Genomic DNA, 20,380 nt, shown 5'->3' on the forward strand with positions numbered 1-20,380 from the left:
AAATAAAGCTAACTGGAGATTCTCAGTCATCCAGGTCATGATTGTCTGGGACAACTTGCCCCAAGGTGCTTTTTCAAGAGGCAACTGGACTTTCTGGTTTTTCTTTGAAGACGTTTTGCTTCTGATCCAAGAAGCTTCTTCAGAACTGAACAAGCTTCTTGGATCAGAAGCGAAACGTCTTCAAAGGAAAACCAGAAAGTCCAGTTGCCGCTTGAAAAACCACCTTTGGGACTAAACATCAACCACGAGCCCCTACAGAAAACGGAAAAGGGCTTTAGCTCCGCCTGCACATGCGCAGCAAGGCATCTCAAATGGGCATGCGCACACGCAAGTTATGCGTGTCTCGTTTCACAAGGCGGCCTGGTTCTGAGCAGGCGCAGGCCGAGAGGTTCTTGCGTCGTTCGGAGAGAGCCGCTGAGGAGCTTGGGATATTGCGGCCCAGGGAGTCTGGCAGCGAAACGATCGTTCGGTGGCCGTTACTCTGCGCGCGAGGGTCTTTTTTTCCCCCCCTCCCTTGCGATTAGAGCGACGGGAAGCGCCGAGGGACATTCGAAGGAGGCGTCTCCCGATTCCCTAGGGCCCTTAACCCGTCGGCCCTCGATGCGTTTGTAAGTGCCGGAGCAGGAGGCAGCGCGATGGCTTCAAGCAGCGGCACCGATGTGATTCAGGTCACCAACGTCTCCCCGAGCGCCAGCTCGGAACAGATGCGGACTCTCTTCGGCTTCCTGGGCAAGATCGAAGAATTGCGCCTCTTCCCGCCCGAGTAAGTTTCGCTTCTCCTCGCGAGTGAGACGGATGGTCGGTTTTTAAAGGCCGCGGCCTCCTTTGAAACCATCGCTCGAGTATTATTAGGCCCTTGATGAGCCGGGGCGGGGCCGGGAAAGGATGAAGGCCGGAGGACAGGGCCGAAATCGACGAGTTTGGCTGCTGCGGTGGTTGCCGCTTCCGAAAGCTAAAAAGCGGATCACGCGGTCCCTTCCTCGCCGTCGTCAGCTCCATCTTGGAGTTTCCGGCGCTGGGGCGGCCTTTCTTTGGCTCGCCGCCCTTGTCTGCTTTCGAAACCTGAGGAGGGAGGAAAGGCAGGAGGCGGAAAAGAGATCTGCAAGGGGGGCGCTGAGGGACGGTTTTGAACACCGCCTTTATTTTGTGTATTGGGGGCGGCTGGGGGGTGGTGAGGCGTTTTTCAGCTGCTATTCTGGACGCGCTTCGCCCGCTTCCGTGGGGAGAGCCACGTTGTGAGGCGGATCGGTCTTGCGTGAAATAAAACTAATCTTGTAAGAGGAGGAAGAAGAGCTAAGCTACGGTCTAATCCTGGTCGTTGTTTCCTGTTGTCGGTTACATATACGCAAAGTTGATATTTTTCTTCCTTCTTTTTTTTTTGCCGCCGTAATAGCACTTGTAGGGTCTTTTTTTTAAAAAAAAAAATTTCAGGTAAAATATTTTAAGTGTACAGTATAGGTTACGTTTCGATGAGTGGTGTTTGTTTTTTTTTGTAATTTTCAGGTAAAAAGTTTTCAGTGTATAGGTTACCTTTCGAGGAATATGTTTTTAGGGGCTTAAGGATAAGCCAGGCATCCTGGGGATGCGAGTCTTGTTGATTTCAAACTAGGCAGAATGATAACCCGTGATTTGGATTTTGAAGTGATAAGAGCCCCAACAAGAGTAACCAGGGTGAAGAAAAATGCTCCTGGGCATAGATCCTTCTTTGTTGAAAGGATGTTTGGGAATTTGTGGTTGTGCCTAAAAGAGAGCTTTTGTGGGGGTGAAACAGGAACATAGTTTTATGATGAATCTAGAAAAGATGACTGTACAGGCAGTCCTCAACTTATTTCATTTATGAACTTAATTCATTTAGTGACCGTTCCAAGTTGCAACAGCACTGAAAAAAGTGACTTGTGACCGTTTTTCAGAGTTACGCAGCATTCCCTACGATCATGTGATCAAAATTCAGATGCTTGGCAACTGGTTCATATTTATGATCATTGCAGTGTCCCAGGGTTATGTGATCACTTTTTGAGACCTGACAAGCGAAGTCAATGGGGTAACCAGATTCATTTAACAACCAGGTTAGTAACTTCTCAATTGCAGCGATTGACTTAACTTTGGCAAGAAAGGTTGTAAAATGGGGCAAAACTCACTTAACAAAGGTCTCATTTAACAACAGAAATTTTGGGCTCGGTTGTGGTTGTAAGTCGAGGACTACCTGTAGTGCCAATAAAGGAGAATATTTGTAGTCCAGGGTTGAAATCCTAGCACTGATGATGTTAACCTATTTGGGTAAATGAAACATCTGCAGGAAAACAAGCAAGCTCATCAGAAAGAACACTGTAGTAGGTTACTGTAGCAGAAGTAATGCTGTTCGGGTCAGCCACAGATTAGTGAAATACTGTAATAAAATGTTTTTGTTTGTTCAGGTTTCAGACAACAAAATCCAGACAGTGTAAGGAGGCAAAATTACTACATCTCAAGTAGATGCCAAGGCAACATAACCTACCCGCCCAACCATTCCCAATTTTCTTAATACTTGTCTCTTCTTGCCTAAACCAAGCATGTTCCTGCATGACATCTGCCATGGCCTTCACCCATCTTCCCATCATCTTTCTTGCCTTCCCTCTTCCATTAGAGAGGAAGACGCTGGCCTTCAGTAAAGGTCTCACTTGGAGTAAACCTGACTCCATTTACTTCTGGCAATAAGAAAACACAGCAGGCTTGGCCTATGTCCCATATAATCCAAAAGCATATTCTAGAATGGCTGTTAACAATCTGGTGGCCTCTAGATCTCTGGGACCAAAACTCCCATGATCTCCAGCCAGTACAGTATAGCATACTTTGGGATTTATGCTGAAGCATACTTTGGGGAGGGCCAGATTAGGAAAAAAGGTGCTTCCACAGATCGTCCCTGTATGCCCAAAACACAACAAGAAAGAAAGAGTCCTTTCTTAATATTCAGATTTTCTGCATGAAAGAAGCTCTGCAAAATGTAATTATGGGATATTATTGAAATACGGAAGCCACCAACTATTACAGGGTTACCTCTCAGAAAATATCTGCATAGCATCAGTAGTTAAAGCATAACTTGATCCTAATATAATGTTAAATTATACTACTATGTTTCCCTGAAGATAAGACCCTGTTTTATATTTTTTGAACCAGAAATAAACGCTTGGTCTTATTATTTTGAGGCACGTGGAACAAGATGGGGATCCTCCTGCCATGTTCCCTGATTTCCAGCTCTGCATTTAAATATTTTTGAGGAGGGCTTATTTTCAGGGGGAGACTTATTTTAGCACATGCACTCAAAAGCCCGATTGGGCTTATTATCAGGGGATGTCTTATTTTCAGGGAAACAGGGTAGTTACCCTGGAACAAGAAGTTGGGAAGTAAACAATTTTTTCTGGAAGAGGACTGGTTGTTGATTTTTCACCCATAAGTGACATAATTCTGTCTGGGCATTTACTTTATGGATATAGCTACAAATCTGTACTATTTATTTATTTGATTTATAGCTCTTTTTTAATTCAGCAGTTTAAGATAGTTCACATAATATTCTGTCCTATTTTTCTCCAGAAAAAATAACGAGCGATAGATTGGACTGAGAGTGTGTGTGACCCAAAGAGCCTGGTGGGCCTTTGTGGCTAATGGTAGATTAGCATCTGATTCTTCTGAACTCTAATCTAACAACGTAATCATGCTACTTCACTATTTGATGCAAAGCTAAACCATTGGATTCTTGGTGCTGTCTGAGCTTGCTTGTTTTCCTGTAGCCATTCCCCAGCCGGTTTAAACAAAGCAGAAAACAACTAGGCTTGAAAATATCAAGAACCTTACAGTTTAGCCCTGAATTAAATATGTTTTGTGTTACTGGAAAAGTAAAGTATTCATCATCATGCATATGAGGTGTTTACCACGCACTTTGCATATATTTCTTTAAGAGAGAATTGATATATCGCTTGAAGGAAGATTTCTTTTTCAATGAGGAAAAATTCAAGTTATTTATTGCCTGTGACATCCCATCAAGAATGTCGGTTACATCTTCCCAGTTTTCAGTATTAGATTAAATCTTAAACACATATGGTAAGAACCAAGTGTATGACTGAGTGAACAATTATAGAGGTAGTCGCTTCATAATTTTCAAAGGGTAGGTGCATATTAATATTTAGACTTATTTAAGTTTAATTGAAATACAGTATAAATATGATTCTTCTCCAGGCATGCGTTTAATAATTTTCCCTGTTTTATAACATAAAAACAAGTAAGAATTTTTGGAAAAACTGTGCCCAATACTTTTTTATATAGTTCCATGAGTCAAATAATGTCTTAACCTTTGTTCATGTTACATCTGATGTTCATATTCTGATTTTTTTTTTTCAGTGACTCCCCTTTGCCTGTTTCTTCCCGTGTGTGTTTTGTAAAGTTCCAAGAACCTGATTCGGCAGTTGTGGCTCAGCACCTGACAAATACTGTATTCGTTGACCGAGCATTGATAGTCGTACCCTACGCAGAAGGTTTGTGAATTGTTTAAAGATCTATGAAGCCATAGACCTCTGGTATTAAATCCTGATGTAATTGAATAGCATGAAGTTTAGCATATAAAATATCCAAGCTTTTTGCATTTTTAAAACCCTTGGTATACCCTCATCTTTGGTTTCTGTACAACAGACAGAAAATACTAATTCAGCACTTGCTGGAGCTTGCCCATCAGTTTTTGGAAAGGCTTTTAGAATAATTTTATATTCACGCAGCATTATTTGATTTATTTTCACCAGATTGCTTCGAGGCATTTTTTAAGCTATCTTTTTAAAATGAAATATATAAACAAGCAATGTTGCTTTAAGTTATGTGGCATCTGTTATCACATGGTTCATTCTCCCTCATGGAGAGTTAGTGAATACATATCACCAATTACAAGGCAATGTTCTGCTTGTTTTAGTTGACAACTGAAAAGCAGTTACCCTCAATATAAATTCTGGTACACCAAGGGTTTGAGATCTCTTGTTAGTCAGAAAATATCTGCAAAGGTGCTAAATGAGCACTGGATGTTAGATCTTATTCCACATTTTCTTATTCAACCTTGCTATATATTCTAGAATTTCTCTAAAATAATAAACTCTTCTCTCTTATTTGTGTGTGTGATTTTTATAGTGGAGAAGGCAAATGCAAAAGCCCTTCCAGATGACTGAAACAGTGGGGTCCTCTGCAGCTACAGGGGATTCTAGACATTAACTAGAGGCCAGCAAGCACTCAAGTCCCCAAGTGTTTTATCCCGGTGTAAATCACTCACTTGTTAACAACATTTTTCTCTCTCTTCTTTTCTTACATTTTTAGGGTGTTACAGTAATTTGAAAAACAATGAGCAGGTTGGAAATATAACTAAAACTCTGTCAAGAAGACTGCTCTTCTAATGAGTTCTGTTGAACCTCTATAGATTTCACCACAACTCTTTCAAAGGCACTATTCACTGATAAACTAGTACTCATTTTAGATCACGGGACTACAGTAAATTACTTCACTTAACGCTGCACTTCTGCATACAGAGATTACTACATCTCATTAAAATCAGTGGGATTTACGCAGACTTAACTGTGCTGGATTGGAGTCTATGTTTTATATGTAGTGCCTTGTTCTACTCCTTAATAAGGCAGAAGAATATGCAACAGGCAGGTCTAATTAATGTTAGGATATTCAAAACTGAAACTATAATTAATACAACGAAGTTTCCTCATTGGTTTAACTTGGCTGAATAGAGTAGAATACGTTAAAGTATTATTTATTAGCATGTAATTCTGACAATGTCAGATATATCTATGTCTGAGTCTTACATAATTGCTGTCTATATTAGGGCCAAGCTAGATGCGACAGTAGCTGAGTTTTTAAATATGAATTGGTCCCAATTTCTTAGAGGAAGGGTGGGGTGCTACTTTTCAGAGCAAAAGAGTGAAGTGTATAGCCACCTTCCTGTGCCTGCAATTTAACCTCCTTGCAGTCTGTCTCCCTTTGTTTTTTCTTTATCTGAGCTCCAGTGCTGCAACTCTGCCAGCACCCGCAGAAAGCTACTGTGGTGAAATAAGCACCAGGCTGGGGTAGGTTTCAGGGCCCTTGCCTCTTTGTATTCCTTTTATTAAACATGGATTATACACCTTTTTTATGTGATTGAGGAAGGAATGCCGCTGTCGTGTTCACCTTGGCTCTAATTAACTGAACCAATAGCCTCCAATATATTTGCAAGTTAGTGTTTAAGAATAGTGTCTCTCCTTAAGAGCTTGAATGGTTTTGATACATCATATTTTTTTCTCTTTATAAACAAGATTTTAAACTCTGCTAGAAAGATAGATGACTGATAAATCTCATGCTGCGATACCAGTCAAAAAGATGACTTTTCTGAATTTTTCTGAGGTTTGTTTAATGCAATTTGAGTAGTTGTTACCTATCAAGAACTCATTGGGTTTTTAGGATCTGCACCATTTTGTAGTTGGCAGGATATGACAAGTGGTTTATCAGAATAATGGACCCATGATTTTTTCCTATGAACTTGGTCTCTACTCTGTTCTCACAAATGGTCCCTATCTATGAAAGAATATGGGTATCACTCTTCAATTCTTCTTTTCACAAGACCCCATTTTTGCTAGTGCTTAGGCATTGCTGAGAAAAAAACATTTCAAGATCAGTGAAACTGTTCAGTTGCATTGAGGCATATGCTTAAGCACTCTGCTGAATTGAAATCTTTACCCTGTACTATTGTAGCGATACGTTCTGATATTACCTCTCTACAAATATTACAGTATGCATTGTACTGATCATATATCCCCTAGTATAAAGTCGCATTTCTGTTCTTAGTGTGTTCATACATCTTGGTGTTGATTGTTGCTTTGTGTTCTACACTTAACACAAAGTTCACGGTAAGGCATAGTACTATAATCTTCGTGATGAAATGGAAGGATTTGGAAGCAATGCAGATATTAAACAGTGACTTTGGGTGGGTTTGTGTAGGTTCTTTGGTTAATGTTTGTTTCTTTTGTCTGTTTCTTTTTCTTCATTTCTACACATTCATGCAGTATGTCATGGTTCTAACAAAGCAGCAGTAAAAAACTCTTGACGCATGAAAATTAACTGGTGAGGGGCCTCATTGTTTTTTTTAAATTGTAGTTTTATTTCTGAATAACTTTTTTCCTAAAAACAAAATTTGAGGATCAGATGCATGACTACTTAATGGATGCAGATCTTCTGTGAGGTGTCTCAAGAGGATTTTTAGCTAGATGCCAGAAATGTTATAGTTGCACTAATTGTGTGTAAACGTAAATAATATCCTCTGAGACATAATTTGCATGCAAATTTATCCCATAATCTCAGTAGATATGTTTATATTGATGCATTAATGCCCTGTATCTAAATGACCTTTCCCCCCTTTTCCCACCATAACTTTTGGTATTGAAATTATGACAGCTCAGTGACAGAAGAAAGATAACAGTGCTGTGTATTATACATTTGTTTATATTATCGGCACTTCTCAGTATAGGTGGAAGGAACCATTACCTTTATTTAACAGTGGTTTTTCTTTTTTGTTGTTGTGTTTTACAGTTCTTTTCCCTGGTTCAGCCTGAACTATATACCAGGCCCTGCTGAAAATACCACCCAACAGTTTTCTTCTGCAGCTTATCCAGTTTCTCTTAAGTGCCCTGTACATATTGTATGTTTTATGATGAGATGCAGTTTTTTTTAATATGTCTTGCAGAAACGGTTCTGGTATTTGCAAATATATAGTACAGTTATCTTATTGAACTCTCTCACGTTGGGGGCTTGGGCACATTAACAGATTAATCCATATGTATAGGGCTTTTGCTGTTGGTTAAAATAACAAGAATCAACATTACTGTTTGTCTCACGTTGGGCCTTTTGAAGGTTATTCTTTGTTCAGGGATAGGCAGTAAAAATAGACACTTAGCAGACCACAAGCTACAAATCAGAAGTTTCTTCTGAAAGGGCAGTACTCAGCAGCATTCTTGGTACAGTAACCATGACACAGAGTGGAGCATGTATTTTACTGCACAGGTAAGAATGTGTCACATTTTAGGTGTTCACATAAACACATATACGTGGACACATATGCAGAACCTACATTTGGACCTTTGTGGAGACCTTCATATCCAAATGAGAAGTCAGCAAAAGCCCTACACTTTTTCTTACCTTCTCTTAAGTTTTACAAAATTGTATGGTAGGTGTAAAAGAAATCATAGTGAACTGTGCCATATTATTAACCCCTAAATCAAACTTTTTTTGTCTTGTGTATCTTGATTTTTCTGTGTGCTTTATAGTGAAGCAGCCGACACGAGTCGTTGTTCATAAAACAGCTTTTGAAAGTTGAGAGCACACCCCTGGAGAACCGACTGTGCTTGCTTACGTTTGGTTCATGACTTAAAAATCGAGTACAGGTGATGAAATCTTGGCAGTGTTAACAAAAAAGTAGTGTGTATTGTGCTATTTTTTATTCTAGAACTTAACCTTTTGTAGAGAAAAAGGAACAAATTTTCACACATTGAAGTTTCATTCTGACAAACAAGTTAATGATAAATTATTAAGAGAGCAAACATTGTATTATAGCCAACATAAGTACTTTCAGCAAACTCAGATGGTGTTTCAGGGAGACATTTTCTGGGTGTATTTGTGTGTGGTTTTTTTTTTAAAGAAAAAAGATAATTGATGAGTAACTTCTAATGCAAAGTTGTCTCTCTGCAGGAGTTATTCCTGATGAGACTAAGGCTTTATCTCTCCTGGCACCAGCTAATGCTGTGGCAGGCCTTCTGCCGGGGGGTGGACTCCTGCCTACACCTAACCCACTTTCTCAGGTAAGAAGTAGATGTGCATAAAACACAGCAAAATTATATTTTTTATATTCCTTTGTTTATGGGAGGTACACTTATACAAAGTTATTGCAATATTTGCAGCAGAATTATAATGAATAAGAATTGCCCCCAAAGTAACTGATTTCCTAGATTGGATCCTATTCTTCCTTTTAGCTCACTGGGTTGACGCCTAATTCACTGCTATTTTAAAAAATAAAGCAACATCTGAAATGAAAACACATGGAAGATTGTGGCCAGAAATGGTATTCAGCCATTTCTATAGTTGGGGATGAGCCTGTTGCAAGAGGCAAAAATAATCGCTATGTTTTCACACAGCATAATGCTTGCAGTGCTTATATGTCTTACCTGGCTTCTATGACACTTATAAAAAAAATGTGAACGAAAGAATACCTTATAGCAATTAAGCCATTTAAAAACTCCTTCTCAGTTATTCATTGCTCCCCCCCTGTAAAATCACAGAGGAGGGAGTTATGTTTGTAGTTTTCAGGAAAGTGCTTTCTTGGGACTTCCAGAGTGCAACCTTTTTAGTGTAATGTCGATCCTCTTTGAGTTTGGTGTGGCTGACTTTCCAGAAAGTAAACTCTATTGTAGTCTAAGAGTGAGTGCTTTCATGTTCACCTTAGAACAGAAGTGAGAACCTTGAGTCAAGATTTCTAAAACGATGAATAAAGAACTGCATAATGACTCTGAGAGTTTTATTCTTCCTTTCCAATACCTAGAAATACAGTTCAAGAAAACAATGGTTGGGATACAAATGGGAAACACTAGTTTGTAGCAAGTATGTGAATTTCACTTAAATGGTCTAGAGTTGCAAAATTAAAGTTAAGCCAAATTTACAAAGTTGCAGTAGGTACATGAGAGGCTAGTAGAAGTACTGCATGCAGATCCTGTGAAATACCTTGTTGCTTTTAATTCCTTTTCATTTCCTGCCATTCAGAGAGTGGAGAGTGTCAGCTTAGAAGAGAGAAGAAAAATGCTTCTTTTGAGATGCAGCTAGTTTAGTATAAATGAAATAGTTTTGAAGACATAATTACTATTTCATTAATTACCTTTTGGGGGTTTAATTTGGGTGCATATTGTAAAAATTAGAGAAAATTAAAAACGGGTAATTCATATTTCCTACTTGCATGAACAAGTCCATATTCAGTTGTTCTTCAGTATTTGTTTTTAAAAATCAGCTAGCAACCGATGATAAATATTCTTGCATAAAAACTGGATTACTATGATCAATTGCTACTGTAGCCATTATGGCAACTGTTCAACCTAAGGGGACATCATTAGCCAAACAACCCATGTTTAGTCACCAGAAGTTCCTGTTTGGGTGGACTTGATAAGTTAAAGGATGATAGAAAGCCTCTGCATTGGATTCACAAGAGCTAATACCCAATTAGATGAATAATCAGATCTGATATAAAACATCTACCTACATTCAAGTTAATATAAAAATGTCAGTACTTCAGAACTTTTAAAAGTTACAAGTTGTTCCTGTTTTCCAGAGATTTGGAAAATAGTAGAACAAATAGAATGTGCTGAGAATGTGCTGTTTGTATTTTCCTTATGAAAAATACATAGATTGTACTAATATTCATTCTTACAGATCGGTGCTGTTCCTCTGGCTGCTTTAGGAGCTCCAACTCTAGATCCAGCTTTAGCTGCTCTAGGTCTTCCTGGGGCAAACTTAAACTCTCAGGTATGTTGCTTTTAAGTATAAATTTGGCTTTAGAAAAATTGTCATTTTTAACAGTTATGCAGTTCCACACTCATGGAATTTTTATTATGGAATTTCATAGGATTATTTTTGTTTCTGGTTTTCCACAGCAACAAGAAACAAGTGAGTTCATCTGAGTATTAGAAGATTGTGATGCATGATTATATACTTAACACAGTTAGAGCAATTTATGAACCATAGTATTGGAGGAAGGCCAATCAGCTCAGTGTAAAGAAAACTTTCCCTCATGGTGAAATATTCACTTGCATTACAATTTACACTGTATTACAATTAGCTACAGTTGGGCTTTTCTTTTTGTATTATTTTGCTTTTATCAGTTTAATATAATATTAATGGAACAACACAGGGAAATAAGCTCCTTCTGCATCCTCCCATATCTCTCAAGTCTGATTCAAAAGGTTAGGGATTCCTCTGGAACAGATCTGGTGAATTTTTGGGCAATGGTAATATTGCATGCCATCAATATATTGTATAATGAGAACTCATACTATTTAGAAGTTCTTTAACAGCATCATTAGAGTTCACACTTGGATAATACCATTTTTATAACTGAAAAGATACATAACAATTTTGATTCAAATGCAGTCTTTATTGTATTTGTCTATTGACGTTTGGATTCTGGATATATTTCTCATTGCAGTCATTTTGTAAATGGACAACTCCTCCAATTGCAGAAACCTCAAATGATCAAGGACTCCTGTGAAATTTTAAACATAAAGTCTCTTGCAAATACTGACATGAATAACTAGTTATCAGAAATAAAAAAAATAGCCTGGATTTGAGTATACATTGTATTCTCAACTTAAATGTATACTAAGCTAATGGTAGATATATTCTGAGACTTTTGGTAATTTGTGTTATTTAATTTTAATTATTAGATTTAAAGCCATTTGGATGTAATTTTTTTCCAAATATTTGTATGAAAAGCAATTTCTGGTTATTTTTCTTTGCAGTCTCTTGCAGCAGATCAACTCTTAAAACTTATGAGCACAGTGGATCCAAAGTAAGTATCGATTTTTAGAATTGCACTATATAGCGCAATTGGTTTTGAGAAAGAGGAATCTTTGAAAGTAATGCCTTGGGTGAATAAGAAGCAGGACTTTTTCCTAGACTTGCATGTTACAGGTAGTCCTCAACTCATGACAACAAAATTTTGGTCGCTAAGCAAGACACCTGTTAAGTGAATTTTGCTCCATTTCATGTCCTTTGTCGCCACAGGGGTTGAGTGAATCACTCCAGTTGTTGAGTTAGTAACACAATTGTTAAGGGAATGTGCCTTCCTCATTGATTTTACTTGTCAGAAGTTCAGCAAATCTGATCCTATAATGCTGGGACACTGCAACTGGCATAAATACATGCCAGCTGCCAAGCGTCCGAATTTGGATCACGTGACCATGGGAATGCTGCAACGGTCGTAAGTGTAAGAAACGGTCACAAGTCACTGTTTTCAGTGCTGATGTAACTTCAAACGATCAGTAAATGAATGGTTGTAAATCAAGGACTGCCTGTAACTACCTGGGCTTAGGGAAGCAGTTTTTTATGTTGCTCTTCCCCTTTTGTTGTAGTGAACGCAAGGAGATGGCTCTATGAAGGCTATTTTAACATGCTTAATTGACTTCCTTAATTTTGTAAGAAGAGATGGGCAATGCTGAGACAGCACCCTCTGATCTTCTAAGCAGAATTTTTCCCTGGATGCAGGCCATCATTTTATTTACCCTTTGAATTATGGGACATCATTTCAGAAGTAGTAAAATGTTTTCCTCTTCTTGGTAGTCTCCACGACACTCATGGCATACACACTGAGTGCAAATCTATTGTGCTGATGGTAGGGATGGCAAATAAGCAGTTGAGAAAATAGGAAGTTTGGAAGATCTCAGTTTTATTGGTCCATCAACTGAGAATATTAAAAAATATATATATTTTAGTGCATTAACTAAAAAATATTTAAAATATTTAGTAAAATTAGATGCTGTATTGCCAATTATTTATGTTTCATGGCATTTTTAATCTATATTGTTTGATTATGTCTTGGCTGTGAAATTGCACATATAAATAAAAGTTCAATAACAATTCAAAATATAGGTTAAAATTACCAAGACTTTTGTAGTATTACAAGAGTGGCCTTTCTCCTGTTACTGTATATGAGTAGATTCATCTTGTTTAAATTTATATAAATGTAGAAATACTGGCGTCAGGACTTCAAAATTTATTTTTATTTATTTATTTAATCAATTTATGTAGCTGCTTACCTCATACATGTGGCTCTGAACAGCATAAACTGTTAAAAACAGAAAAATACAACAAAACAACCACAAGGCAATAAACAACAAAGATTTTAAAAGCTATTCAAAAACAACTAAAAAAATAAATCTGCAGGAACGATGCAATTTCCTTGGCAATACAGCCATTTTGCAGGCTGCATACCCATGTTAAATCCTAACGCAGCAAGAGATAATAGATTATTTTTACAGGTTAACAAAAAACAATTTGTACATCTGTTATGAACTAATCTCAGATTAGTCCTGGAATGTACTAGTTAGGGAATTTATTTCAAAAGAAGACAAACCCATGATCTTTGCTTTTCCTTTCGTTTTATATGTGCCAGTATAGTTGGGAAATTGTGGCCTGGACTAGAATATTCTTCCCAATTTCCTACTCTTGAAATGTGGTCTCCAGTGATTTCTAGTACAGGTAAATCTGGCTTCCCCCATTGGCTTTGCTTGTCAGAAGGTCGCAAAAGGTGATCAGGTGACCATAAGACACGGCAACCGTCATAAATATGAACCAGATGCCAACTGTGAAAAATGGCCATAAGTCACTTTTTCAGTGCTGTTGTAACTTTGAATGGTCACTAAATGACCATGTTGTAAATCAAGGACTACCTGTATGCTTTAAAGAGCAGAAGCAAGAGGATCCCTATTAATTTCAAGTAAATTCACTTTTGGTATCGTGGAAAAAATAATTACCAAAGTATTGCATATTAATGGACAAGAATATTCTAGACAGTGGGATAATCTAGTAAAAGGTACTAGTACTAGGCAAAAATAAATAAAAACAGCAAGCAAATTCAAGGACTCATTTTTGAAATTATGTTTTAAATAAGTTTGCATAGACCTGAACTTAACGGCTAATACATGCTTTCATTTATTCACAAAAATGTATGTGCCAGTGAATTCAGCAAACTCCAGACAGCTTACATAAATAAAACAATAAAATACTTAATAAAAATTCCTAGCATTATACCCCAAAATGCCATGTCAGCGATCAACAGTCTTTTTCACCAAATGCCTTACAAATGGAGATTGATGCAATTATTTTTCTAACGGATAGCAAGAGTTAGTTATATGTAGTTCTGTTTTAAATGGGCTTTACAGTTCAATTTTTCTGGTTTTTTTATTTTTTTATTTTTATTTGGTTCAGGCTCAATCATGTAGCTGCAGGCCTTGTTTCACCAAGTCTGAAAACGGATACCTCCAGTAAAGAAATAGAAGAAGCCATGAAACGAGTACGGGAAGCACAATCTCTGATTTCTGCTGCTATAGAGCCAGGTAAAGCCATCTAAAATGTCACCTAAGTCATTTTGCCTTACAGAAAATCACTGTAATATTCTGTGGTCTGGAAAAAAATTCTGCATTATATGAGATATCGGTAGAAAGTCAGATATGAGTAAACATTGGGAAGAACAACATCTGATTAAGAATCATAATCAGTAAGTTTTTTGATACCAGTTGCTGAAAAATACTGTAATTGTGGGCTAATACCCAGGAGCATATTGAGGAGACGCTGGAATTATTTTATGTCTGAAACAAAGAATTTCTTTTATATTTCTTAGGTTTGTTCAGTTGTTATCCTAATCAATATTTCATCTTATATAATATATCCCACATCTATTTATCTTACAGGAATATGAATTAAAATGTTTGTAGTTACTTGAAAAATGCATTTGACCCTTTATGCAATTGATAGAAATAGCAGAAAACTGCTTTTGAGTCATAAAAACTCTTTTGGCTACAGTTTTATGTATTTAAAAAAATAACTTTAAAAGCGTTCACCTAATTTTTCCTGATGGTTCTTTAATGGATACTTTCAATGTTCTGGTTCCAGATAAAAAGGAGGATAAAAGAAGGCATTCAAGATCCAGGTCGCGTTCAAGGCGAAGAAGAACACCTTCTTCTTCCAGACATAGGTAAGGGTTCACAACAATGGCTCACCTGGCTGCTTACTGAGTTTGGTAGATAAGACTGTAGTTACTATATAATATGGTAATGGCCAGCAGTAAACAGTATAGTCTGGGGGGGGGGGGGGAAATCATTCAGAAAAATAAATTGTATTCAATAAATTGATTTAGGACTTATTTTTCGATAACTCTATGAGACTACAGCCATAGTGTTGGGTCAGAAAATGCAGTCATTTTTCACTAGCTGATTAGTCAAGTAATTCCAAAATGCTGATTAGTCTTTTAATACACATGAGCTGAATATGAAGTCATTGGTGAGCCTTGGTGGCGCAGCAGACTAAAGCACTGTTAAGTAACACCAGCTGCCTGCAATTACTGCAAGTTCAAATCTCACCAGGCTCAAGGTTGACTCAGCCTTCCATCCTTTCGAGGTAGATAAAATGAGGACCCGGTTTGTGGGGGCAATAAGCTGACTTTGTATAAAAAAGAACACCGCTTGGGGGGGGCAAAAGCCCTACTAAGCAGGTATATACAAAAGTATGAAGGCTATTGCTTAACGCATTGTAAAGCCGCCCTGAGTCTCCGGAAAAGGGCGGCATATAAATCGAACCAATAAATAATAAATAAATTAGAATGAGTATAATGAGTAGATAGTATTGCACAGGAAATAAGGAATTCCGGTAGGTGGTTGATCATTTTTCTTGTTTTTGAATAATAGGTTTCTTGTGTTTCATGTCTTTCAAAACGTATTTAAGTTCCTGATGTTTTGTCTTTATTATTGAGAGAATCCTCATCAGTTATTTAAGATCCACATCAAACATAACAAACATTTCCATATGTTGTATTTCTGCTAGTGCTCAGATTATCTCAAGCAGTACACTACAGTCAGACAAACGGACATCACCAGTTCCTAATACTGTAGTGAAATGATAACTTTTCACCATGCAAAGATACCTTCAATTTGTCAGATTGCAAGAAAATGTGAACAGTTCATTTACACTCTGAAGACCTGCATAGCAAATAGTAAATTCCCCTACTGTAGATAGTTGTGTATATCTAGTCCATGTTTGCTCAGCCACTAAGCATCACTCTATTTGATCATTCATAGAGTAACTCTTATAATGTGATCTGATGCGTCATTTTTATTTGATTAATGATTTGCTTAATAGACGGTCACGAAGTCGATCCAGAAGACGGTCACATTCAAAGTCAAGGAGCAGAAGAAGATCTAAAAGTCCTCGACGGCGGCGATCTCACTCCAGAGAACGTACTAGGAGATCTAGGAGCACGTCCAAAACCAGGTACTTGAAAACTTCACAAAATCCTGAAATTCTGTTTTGCATTGGAGGAAATTATTCTGTTAGCTATAACAATATTGGAAATGTGATTTGTAGCCAGTTTCCATTCTTGCCTGATGAAAAACTCTTTGATCCAGCAAAAAGCTCCATCTATGGAATGGGGAGGTGACAACTTTCACCAAAGGGTTCTCTCCCTCCCTTCCCCCCGCCACCCCCTCCCCCTCAGTTTTAAAGATTACTCCAAACATGAGATAGAGATCAGTGGTAGGAAGAGTAAGGCAAACTTTTCTTCTCTTTTGATCAGAAGCTTCTGCTGGATCATCTAACATTGGCATTAATTCTATCCTGTAACCAGGATAGATGGATGGAGATACACCCCCCCCCCCATCCATCCATCATCCTGGTTACAGGGTAGAATTAATGCCAATGTTAGTGTGTGTTAGTGTATTTTTATACATACATACATACATACACACATACACAAACACACAGACATGCACACAGACTATATATATCTATATGGAGGATACATGAAACAAAAAACAGCTCATCATTTCTTCCTCTTTTAGAGACAAAAAGAAAGAAGAAAAGGAGAAGAAACGGTCTAAAACTCCACCCAAAAGCTACAGCACTGCCAGGCGATCCAGAAGCGCAAGCAGGTTTGGTGTTTGGTGTAATTCTAAGTTTCTCTTCAGGTTGTTGAAATGGCCTACTATTCTGATTTCTGGGAAACCTTCACTATTTGAATGAGGGTCCTTTCATACTACACTAAAAACATTTTAATGAATTGTACTGCTTTAGATCCAAACACAGAGATAAAATTCTCAATGTTAACCTGTCAACTTTTCTATGAGGTGCTATCCGTGCATTATAGATACCTTGCACTTGTCCATGTGGGTCATGAGGAATATAAAAGTTACTCTTCTTATGCAAACTCTTGCCCTTTAATTTTTCAGGCTAAACAAAATATGGGTTGCTAGAAATAGAGATCTCATTCTGTACACACATATCTCAGGATAGTTTATCCAGCAAGCAATTACTGATAAAAGTTGTGTGTGTGGTTTTTGCTACCAGCAAGACCAATGTCAGTCTTTCTCTTGACTTTTAGTTATTATCCATAGCTTCACTGTGCTATGTTGAGGTCACTAGGTGTTACCATCCTAAACAAGACCTCAGAAAGACTGATTTAATTTAGCTTTCTATGTTGCATTTATGCTTTTGCCTGCTACAAAGAAATACTGAAGCAATTAAAATATTTTTTCTTGTTTATATATACTTTCGAGATTAAATACATATTGGGGATGTTAATAAATGCAAGGAAAAGTTTAATTTTGTGACACTCTTGTTACAGAGAAAGACGCCGCAGAAGAAGCAGAAGTGGCTCTAGATCACCTAAAAAGCCTAGGTCACCTAAGAGAAAAGTGTCTAGATCCCCTTCACCAAAAAGGTTTGTCTTTTTAACAAATCTACTGAATTGATCATTTTTTTCTTTCTCAGTTCTCCTATTGTAGGAAATGCCTTAGATCTTGTTTGGGCTTAATTTAACGTTAAATTAATAGTGATTGAGTAACCATTCTAACTACATGGGGCTCCCCTTGAGAAGCACCCGAAGGCTCCAACTGGTCCAGAATGCGGCCGCGCGGGTGGTAATGGGAGCAATGTGGCGCTCTCATGTAACCCCCCCTCCGCGAGCTGCACTGGCTCCCAGTGGTCTTCCGGGTGCGCTTCAAGGTTTTGGTTACTATCTTTAGAGCGCTCCATGGCTCAGGACCAGGGTACTTACGAGACCGCCTCCTGCCACCAATAGCCTCTCACTGACCAGTTCGCTCCCATAGAGAGGGACTCCTCAGGGTGCCGTCGGCCAAACAATGTCGACTGACGGCCCCCAGGGGGAGAGCCTTTTCTGTGGGGGCACCTACCATCTGGAACGGGCTTCCCCCGGAGTTACGAAACATCCAAGACTTACGCATATTCCGCCGTGCCCTGAAAACATTTCTATTCCAACAAGCTGGTCTGGCCTAGCTCTCCCTTTTTAATTGGCTTTTAAACTGGCTTTTAAATTGGGTTTTAAACCTCTTTAGATAAATTTGGATGTTTTTAATCTTTGAGCCTAAATTACTTAATCTGTTTCTTAATAGTTTTTAACTTCTATATGTATTTGTATTTATTATGGCTGTTCACCGCCCTGAGTCCTTCGGGAGTAGGGCGGTATACAAATATGAAAAATAAATAAATAAAAAAATAATTACTGGCATTAGAATCTTACCTCACTTTGGGAAACGTGAAGTAATTTTGAAGGTATTCAGTAAATAGACATACATCAATAAAGGCATAATTATTTGTAAATAGTAACACAGATTAGCTTCTCTGTATTTCTCTATTGTTAAACAGCTTTCATTGCAGAGACTTGTGTGCAACTTGCCCATAGAACATTTTAGTTAATTATTTTAGTAATCCCATGAAATGCTTGTATTCTCATTCTCAAGGTGTTTGTTGTTTTCCTTTCAGGCATAAGAAAGAGAAGAAAAAAGATAAAGATAAAGAGAGAAGCAGGGATGAGCGTGAAAGATCAACAAGTAAAAAGAAAAAAAGCAAAGACAAAGAGAAAGAGCGAGAGAGGAAATCAGAAAGTGACAAAGATGTCAAAGTATGCTTAAATATATTTTCCTGGTTGATTTGAATTCAGATATTCCAAACTTCATTTGAAACATGTCTTATGTGGTTTATTTTACGTTTTGTCTTGGCAAAGCAGGTTACAAGGGATTATGATGAAGAAGAACAAGGCTATGATAGTGAAAAAGAGAAAAAGGAAGAAAAAGCCGCTGATGCCACTTCCCCAAAGCTTAAGGAGTCCCCGGAGAAAGGGGGTGGTGAACCAAGGGAGTCCAAAGTCAATGGAGACGACCATCATGAAGAGGATATGGATATGAGTGACTGAATGTTGCCTTTCCCGTGAAAACAATTGGCCACATGCATCAGTGTCATTCCTGTGTGATTCCTTTATGCTGTACTTGTTTAACCTTCCAAACTAGATGTATACAGCTGTAACTATACATGGTTGTAAAGCGCCTAATATTAAATAATTACATCAAAAGTTTTAGAGAAAGTGGTATCTGGGTTTCCATTCTTGTTATTGGCTAAATTGAATTGAGTAGCCCAGCAGTCCTTACTAGCTTGGTGCTGCTTTTTTCCTTTTTGAGCAAAAAGCTGCATGCATCTTTGACAGGCATGGACTGTTTGTGTTGTATGATCTTTTTAGTAAACCAGCTCACCTACAATAGTGTTTCTAGAGTTTGATTATTTACAATAATAGAGCAAAATAGGGAATGAACTGGCTGCATGTTAACTGTGGCAAGAACATCCTTATCTTCTACAACATGGTGGCCCATTAAGGGCCTTCCGTGTAGAGAGAGAGAAACTAACATTAGCTTCATCTGGAAAGAAATCTTCTGATAGAGGTAGATAATATTTCTAGCCCTGTGGCTGAATCTTTTTGTTGTGGATTTGTTTGGCTTTGACACGGTTGAAATGCATTAGTCTTTTGATGCCCAGTGTAAGGTAGACTTTGAGTCTCAATCCTTCTCAGGTGGGGTGTTTGATTTTCCACAATTTGGATGTCTTGAGGTAAAAAAATAATAATTCTGTATTCTGCAAAAGAGACAGAGAACCTTGTGTAGTTTTTTTAGAAGCTGCATTTCATTTTGAGTATTAAAACTCTGCAACAACAACAAAAAAAGGGTAGTGCATTTTAAATGGAACTTCATAATGATTTTAAAACAAGTCTACTTGATAATGTATTTGATCTCAAGTTGTATAAACTAACTCATTTGTGTTGCAGTCACTGAAGTAGTAACCTTTGACACAGTAATTTTATGTTATGCAAAGTACATGGGCAATCTATTCTTTTAGTTCTGGAAGTTTTGGGGGCATATACTTTTGTGCAGGTAAAAAAAACAAAAGTAGGCTACAGTCTGTGCCATGTTTATGTACAGTTTCTGAAATTGTTTTACAAGACTTTGATAATAAAAAATCATAAATATACACTTGATTTGTACTAAAGTGTGCGTGTATCGGTGTTAATGATTTGTATAAAGCTACCTCACTTTTTTCCATTTATATTTTCATTTAGTTTAAGTCTGTCTGGTTACCACAAAAATATCTAGTATATTCATAATTTGTGTCCTGGTAAGGTTTTTTCCCCTATATGTTGGAAAGGCTGCCCTTCCAAAAAAGGAAATAATCTTGTGTTTTTTTAATATTTAGTATCCTTGGACAAACATACTTCTTGATATTTGTTTTTCAAAGTTTGTGAGAATAA

The 20,380-nt window shown here is 37.7% G+C and overlaps 1 protein-coding gene across 4 annotated transcripts; it reads left to right on the plus strand.

Annotated features, from left to right (window-relative positions):
• The first annotated feature begins 321 nt into the window (after nucleotides 1-321).
• Nucleotides 322-20,103, plus strand: SRSF11 (serine and arginine rich splicing factor 11). Of its 4 annotated transcripts, none has more exons than XM_034433207.3 (12): nucleotides 322-763; nucleotides 4,372-4,505; nucleotides 8,731-8,840; nucleotides 10,456-10,548; nucleotides 11,541-11,590; nucleotides 14,008-14,135; nucleotides 14,692-14,773; nucleotides 15,934-16,065; nucleotides 16,632-16,721; nucleotides 17,414-17,509; nucleotides 18,571-18,709; nucleotides 18,812-20,103. In XM_034433207.3, exons 1-12 carry the CDS (start codon nucleotides 636-638, stop codon nucleotides 18,998-19,000), a joined length of 1,371 nt encoding a protein of 456 aa, XP_034289098.1. In that variant the 5' UTR covers nucleotides 322-635; the 3' UTR covers nucleotides 19,001-20,103. The 4 variants fall into 4 exon arrangements, with proteins under 4 accessions (XP_034289098.1, XP_034289099.1, XP_087745939.1 ...); XM_034433208.3 differs by having other exon boundaries at nucleotides 18,815-20,103; XM_087889813.1 differs by lacking the exons at nucleotides 322-763; nucleotides 4,372-4,505 and adding an exon at nucleotides 8,208-8,426.
• Nucleotides 20,104-20,380: the final 277 nt, after the last annotated feature.

Source organism: Pantherophis guttatus, chromosome 3 (assembly GCF_059756535.1).
Source record: "Pantherophis guttatus breed Tessera chromosome 3, ASM5975653v1, whole genome shotgun sequence".
In the NCBI taxonomy this organism is placed as follows: Eukaryota; Metazoa; Chordata; class Lepidosauria; order Squamata; family Colubridae; genus Pantherophis; species Pantherophis guttatus.